Source organism: Montipora capricornis, chromosome 13 (genome assembly GCF_036669925.1).
Source record: "Montipora capricornis isolate CH-2021 chromosome 13, ASM3666992v2, whole genome shotgun sequence".
NCBI classification, from domain to species: Eukaryota; Metazoa; Cnidaria; class Anthozoa; order Scleractinia; family Acroporidae; genus Montipora; species Montipora capricornis.
Window position 1 is genome coordinate 43236220 of NC_090895.1, and position 7500 is coordinate 43243719.

At 40.1% G+C, this 7500-nt stretch overlaps 1 protein-coding gene across 1 annotated transcript in view; it reads left to right on the forward strand.

The window, feature by feature from the left end:
* LOC138030852 (sortilin-related receptor-like) overlaps nt 1-7500 on the forward strand; it is a 64865-nt gene that overhangs the window by 41105 nt on the left and 16260 nt on the right. The window contains exons 13-15 of the mRNA XM_068878717.1: nt 1913-2090; nt 3496-3599; nt 4251-4532. Coding sequence (XP_068734818.1) covers nt 1913-2090; nt 3496-3599; nt 4251-4532 — 564 coding nt within the window. The remainder of the gene's footprint in view (nt 1-1912; nt 2091-3495; nt 3600-4250; nt 4533-7500) is intronic.

The window sequence follows — 7500 nt, forward strand, 5'->3', positions numbered from 1 at the left end:
GGCACGTTTTCTTGTGACATGTGCTCCGATCTCCGAAGTTGCTTACTTGAATTTGCCGCTCGTATTTGGTATAAAATGTCACCATCAGAATGGCGGGGGTTACGGTGCGTGGTTTACTTCTGACACCATGTCATAATCTCGTTATTTAAAGTCGATGCAAACGGATAAAACATAGATACAAAGTGAGCACTAACTGTTTTAATCCATCAACGGCTTCCAGACCCCGCGCAGTGCACATGTTTTTACGAGTACTACCGCTGATCATTACAACTTTGATGGCTGAAGTTGATGTTTTTATGGAAACTTTATGTGGAGAACTGGATAGTGCTTCTTCTCACCACTGTTTAAGACAAGCTTTACAAATGAATGGCACTCCTAGTCGTCTGCCGATAAAATTGGATCGAAGGGTAAAAATGTGGAGTATCGTAGCCCAAATCGCATGTCGGTACATGACTTATCGAAGCTTTGGTTGGCATGTTGGCGCGTAAAAACAACCTTGTGTTCTATTAATCGTGAATTATTTTATTCCCGCCACTTCATAATCGGCCTCTATCGTTTACAAAACTGTGCGTAAAAAACATAATCTCCCGTTAACGTTCTTGCTGTCTGCAGTCTTTCCTCGCTAACTTCCTGTACCTTCGAACCGATCGACAATATTTACATTTATCTTTTTCGGTAACTTTTAACTACGGTGCTACTTTGAATGGTGTTGGATACTCAAATCACTTGTTTGCGATGTCTCGAACCTCGTACGGCAAAGAGTTGCGAATTTCGATCTGGTAGTGCAAATTGATTGTCTAATTTGCCGCGTAAGTGGCTACTTCGTAACCTAAAACCCAATTTCCCAACGAACTTTGCAACGTGGTGCGGTAAAGTAATGTCACTGTGGAATCATCTGTAAGATACAGGCTGTGGGAAAATGCTTATCTTGGCACTGGCAGGTCACCATATTTCAGACATGCTTCATCGCCATTAAGAAAGCCTGTTCGAGCGCTATTCACCTTGTAACGATTTGTTTAACCAGGTGCCCATGGAGCGGACGCTATTTGCTTGGCAAGGAGCAAAAGGATCAAGCTATTTTTGCTAGATGTGTCCAAAAAATGTGCCTAATTAGATGCAGGCCGATTGTAATAAGCGCCACAAAGTGTCCTCTTTCTTACCTTTCTCACCAACACTTTACTCCGTGTAACGCCTAGTGTCTAGAAATACAAGTAGCTACCAGTATTAAAAAAAAAAAAAAACCATAGTACGCGCCCTCTCATTGGTCAATAGCTGTGTTTAGATGAGAGTATGGAAACAAGGCTAGGACATCACGCGAATTTTGATTGCTTACGTGTTGTCAGATGCCCGTTTCGATTGGCTGGTAGGAAATATGAGCGTGTATCAAAAAAATCTGTTTCAATTAAGAAGTAAAAAAAAAAAACATTTTCCTTCATTTGTCGAATTATTTTTTAAGAAATATTTTATAAAATCAATAGAGACTTTTTTTCGTGTTTCCATAGCCTCATCCAAACACTTGGGGGAGTTGGAAGAATTCTCCCAACTCCCCCTGGTGTTTAGATGAGGCTTCGGAAAGACGGAAAACGTCCTCTATTGCTTACATTGTTCATGTTAGTTAGCGTTGAAAGAACACCTTATATTTATCGATTTTGACAGTACATCTAATTAAGTGTGTATCTGGATATAAACGAGGATTTTCGCTTGATATTTCCAAAAAGCCGTATTTAATTATTACCCTGTGAAGGGGGGAATAGCTATTCCTGGGGCCGAAACTGAACATTTCACAGAAAGTGTAATTAAATTAGTTGTATCTGCGAAATCGCTGTAAATAGTGCGTAGTGGGAGGATTGCAGGTTCTTGGGTCGACGCTCTGGTCCTCTGCTGTTCATCACCACATTATCGTCTGTTGCAGAAATACTACATCTTTTATGGGACGGTAAACAGTGGAGTCAGCGCTCAGCCCATGGGGTCCGCTACAAAAGAGCGCTTTGTGGTGGGAAACTTACAAGCCGATGTTGTTTATGTCTTCGAGGTATCACTTGGTCTGACAGGACCTCATAGCGACCCAGCCCACTCTCTTACCAAAATAGGTATGCGCATTTTAGTAGGGACATTCACTTTTTAGTTCGTTACATCAAGACATGGTTTTACTGAGAAAGCTGCGAACCTGTGGTGTGGTATGTAAGATGTGAACTATGCCAGTTGAAGGTCTTTCTCTGCTTTTGTTCTTTTGCCCCATTTAATAGCAATTCCTAATTGCATTCCTTATTCTTAGGAAGTGGACAAGGTGTCGTATTTCTTAGTGACCCAAGCATAACTTACGGCGGAAACTCAGTAGCTTCTATAGGACACTTTCAAAAATACCATAATACTCTTTGTTTGCCGACCAAAATTTTGTATAAGCATTGTTTCCAGTTTCTCTTGGGGATTACAATGGTCCCAAGAAAAATCTTAAACAATGTTCATGCAAACGTTTAGAGGGCAAACAATGAAAGGAGTATTATGGTACTTTTGAAAGACGCCTATGACAAGAGAAAATGAGGCAGAGAGAAGTGTCAGGGCATTTGCTGGGATATGTGAATTTCACAAAATTACTTTTAGATCGGAAGTCTGTTTCCCGAGACGTCCGCGACTATTAAGCAAGACTTCTTACGAAGTTATCTGGCATTGTATATAATGGCGGCTGTTGGACATTCATTATCAGCTATCGGAGTCGTATTCTTCATCCATCAAGCCATTAGATTCACAAGAAATTGTAGAACTTATCTTCCACTTTTGGGGCAAGATAAATACCAATTTCCTTGCTTCTATAACTCCTTTTCGTCAACAAACCGTAATGTCATTTGGAGCGCCATTTAGAAGTCTCCTGACGTTACCCGCGTCTCGGGAAACAAACTTCCATTTTCTTGACATCTAAAAATAACTGAATCCCACGGGCTTCCTTGGCCGACTTTCTCTCTGTCTCCCTAATAGACCTTTTTACCGATTCGACGGCCATTTTGAATTCCGTCGTTTCAAAGCGCTATTATGGGATTCCCATGGGGGCAAATTAGTACGTATTTGGCCATCGAGAATCCCATAATAGCTATTTGTGCCAATGAAATTCAAAATGGTGGCCGTATCGGTAAAAAAGGTCCACTTTCTCTTGCCTATAGACCGAATGCATAAATAGCGGCCAAAAAAATACTCTTTTGTTTGTGTGCTAATTAGCCTCACTAGCCTCGTTTTCATGAACAATATATAACAGAAATGTCGCTTGAGAGCGAGGCTAGTGAGTCTCCTTAGCACATAAACAAAAGATATATTTTTGGCCGCCATTTATGCATTCGGTCAATGGTTATTTTTTCGTTGCTTTCAGTAAACTCAAGTGCATGTGCTTTGTGAAAGAAAGTATTGTTCGTTTTGGCGTTGGTCAAGATGCCGCTGCCTTTGAACGGAAGACTTATATGCTGCCGTATTAATGGAAATCTTTTTCTTTTTTTTAACTTTTGATAGATTTTCCTCACCCACCAGTACACAGCTTGCAATTAAGAATTGTTGATGTCACGACTGTTTATCTCTCTTGGAATGGCACAAAAGGCAACGATACTTCTATACGAGTACGTTTAGTTTTTAATTCGTTGCGTTAGATAACCAATATTGCTTCGAATCTGTTCTCTGACAGCTGATTGAAGGAAGAGTTAATAGGAGCGTAAGTCTCTACACTTTACTGATAATGTCAAAAGGGTTTGTGATCTTGCCAACATCGGCGACAATGGCGAAAAATATGGAAGGCATTAATTTGTCATCAAGGCTCTATTGGGAGGTCGGCCAAACTACAACGACTTGCAAAATTAGTGGAGACACTTCACCTTCTTGGGGCGTTATTAATTTACCTATTACCTCTCACACTGCAGCCCCCTTCCTTATCAATGTTGCTAGCAATACAAAACTTGCTGAAAACTTTAACAGTCAACATTGAAAGGGGGAGAGGAAGAACCATGTCGTCGACTGCTAGCGTGATCACAGTTAAGAATGCGGGAAAGTATGGTAATGACCATTATCATGTTTCTACCAAAATTGGTCGGAAAGCTATTCTGTGAGGAACATCAACTCCTTAAACTTGAACTGTTTCAGTTAAAATGGTTGATCCCAGCATAACAGGTCTTTAATGGCTTCATACCTCTGAAACCAATTTACTCTGGCTGTAAGACCTAGTAGCTTGTTAAGTACGTGTTCTCTCTAATCTTTGCACCACTTGGATTTTTCAGAATTACAAGATAACGGCGAGCTACAATGTGGGGTCAGAGAGTCATACAAGAACTGTGTATCTTGTGAAAACCAGCTATACGTTCCGGTACCTCAAGTTCAATACAGATTACACTTTTGCAGTGCAGGCGAAGTTCAACGACAATAAGCTTTCAGACTCTGTATCTGCTCGTACGAAAACTGGACCCTTCTCTGCTCCCGTGGATCCACTGATAGCCAGAGAGCACACAGACGGCACTGTGACTTTATCATGGTCTGCGCCACGGACGGTTAATCTGTCACGGGTAAGATATAGTTTTGCATTAGTTTTCCTTGCCTTGTGTATGTCATTTTGTGTTGTGTAAGTAACACAGAGCACCACTACGTCCTCACTGGTAACCCTAAATCACTCATCGTATTAGTCCCAGGCTTCCTTGTTGCCGTTCACGAGAATAAACTATATTTCAAGCAATGAAATGAATCAACTGCATGTGATATTTAAAGGGGCTAGGTCACGCTATTTTCGGTAATTTTGTTTAATTTTGTTTATTATGAGCTCTAAACGTCAAATTCGCAGAGCAAGAGTCTTTCATTTGTAAAATCACGGCCACATAACAACTGAGAATGATTTTCCAGCTCTGTAAATGACATTTTGATATAGACTGATATAAATTTGAAAAAAGGTGGGTCGACGTTTTTCAAATTTACCCAAATTCAATCCATTTCAATCCCCTCCAGTTTTGTCCATCCATGTCCCTTCTTGGCTTCCCTGTGTTTTGTTAGAGTTCTTCTACAGTTTTGAAGTTATTTTCATATTTTAGTTAATTCTATGACCATTCGATCAGTGTTGAAATTGCCTAAAATTGCGTGACCTAGCCCCTTTAAAAGAAACATGACAAAGGGAAGCCTGACTTTCTACTTCATATCTATGTTTTGTATCCGAGGTAACAAAAGAAACACCCACACGCCTTTCCAAATTCAGTAGTTTAAAGAGTGTTTTCACTCACGTGATCACTGAGTAACCTTGTTTTTCTCCCGAAACATTAGTTGGAGATACCAACATGGCTGCCGTGACGTCACATGAAAACACTGTATATGTAGCTTTCAAATAACATAATTAACGCCATGTTGGTGGATAATTACAAAAAGTCTGCCATTGACTTCTTTTATTCGTCCACCAGCAATCGTACATGTAAGTAGTACCAAAAGCTGTTTGCGACTTGAATGAAAACAGAGCAGTGCAGGGATGAAACAATCACTGATTACAGTAAGAGAGAATGGAGGAATTTAGAATTATGTTTTCGCGACAAAGTCAAGCAGTTGGGAGGCTGTTGCTTTTCGTTAAAACATGAAAATTATATTCTTTCATTTGAAAAGTTGCTCGATTTTCTGTACCTCACGGGCAAGACACGAGTTTCAAGCTGACGTTTGTCGTTTACTGTAAAACGCGAGCCTAAATCTCTCTGACACTCTCTTTCTTGCAAATGCAAGTTGAAGAAATATTTATTTGGAAATAAAACGAAAGAAAACGTCACGCTTTTCACTACTCGAGGACTATAGTAATAGTCCTCTAGTAGCATAGCCAATCAAAATGCAGGCTTGGCATTAATCCACTAGTTGGGTGATACTAATACACTGTAGTGTCCCTCTTTGACCGGTTTAGAACAGAGCAAATACGCACGAACGGGGGTTTTTCAATGAAAGAAACTGTTTTCAACACGATGCAAAGCCTGAAAATTTAGCTTGTCATCGCTTGTTACTCGTCATTTCGCTTATGCTATCAAATAAAGCACATTTTGCTGGCTTTTTGTGCTGTTTACATCGTTCGCAAGCTCCCTGGGGCCGGTTGCTCGAAGCCTGGTAAGCGCTAACCGTTGGTTAAGAGGTACCGAAACCTATAGGTTTCCATGGTATTTATCGCTCGTTACCGCTAACCATGCTTTGAGCACCCCGGGCCTGAAGGACAGATGATGCATTTTTTTTAAAACAGTCTTACCAAACAAAATTGAAGGAAAATAACACCTTTTTGTAGTGGAATAATACTCGCGGACATTTTGCTCATACCTCATCTGCGCATATAGTATGTTAAACCATCGAATAAGACGTATTTTTCCCCACCAATGTCCACAAATGCAGCTTATTTGATAAAGGCCCAATTTTTGACATCCAACACGAAGGGTGTCTTTAAGTCTAAGCATTTGCTACCTATTTTCAACAATAAGGTAAGGGGAAAGGTCAGCGTTATTTTTAGCTTCGAGCGGTTTTCAATTGAGTGTCAAAAGTAATTAGTGAATTGCTTCGGTTTTGCATTACTTCATTCAGTGATTGGTTCAAAGTTCTCGCGCCACTTTTTCAACCAATCAAAAGTGAGACCAAAACCAATCCTGGCTCGCACGTGCACATTTTCCCGCGCTTTGTGTCGGCTACATGTAATTACTTCGATTTGTGATTGGTTTTACTGGATTGTCTCCGTCCTTTTAGATTGGCCAAAATAATTACTGTGGTTTTGGTTTCAAGACACTCGATTGAAAACCCCTCTATCAGCACCAATGTTTAGTAGTGTTACGAAAAAGTCTACATTCTTGCCCATGAAAACAAGCAGATTCAATGCATGATATAGACACTACTTGACCAAAGAACGCTTATAGTTGTGTCTAAAATAATGGCATCTTGGGTTTCACTCAGCTTTTGATTGGCCAAAGTAATTACTTTGGTTATGGTTTTAAGACACTCGATTGAAACTAGCTCTAGTGTACATGCAGATGTTTTTCTTTACTTGACGAGCAGCATTTGGGGACACTTTGTAACGTTAATTGTCTGTATTGCGAGACACGAGTGATATTCAAGTTGGGAAGAAGAGGAAAATTGGGACACTTAGTGACGCTTATTAAAATCGGCGTGCATCTAATTAGGGGTATCTCTGGTAAGCTTCTTGAATGATACCTGTAACGCTTCGACCGGCTGGGCCCGGTTGTTCAAAAGCCGATTAACGCTAATCCCAGATTAAAAATTAACCAAGGAGTTTTTTTCCCTACTCCCAAATGCTGTTCAATGCTGGTATTCGGCAAAACTTTATAATAGACGGAGGCAATCTTGAAAAACAAAAAGAAGCGAAGAAACTTTCACCAAAAAGTTGAAAACATGAAACAAAAGTTTATGCTAATCCTGCATTACGTTAATGGGCTTTCGAACAACCGGGCCCTGAATTGTTCTAAATTTCTGTGAATGGAAGAATAGATCCATAAGTTTCATTCAAAAACTGATAGATCGATG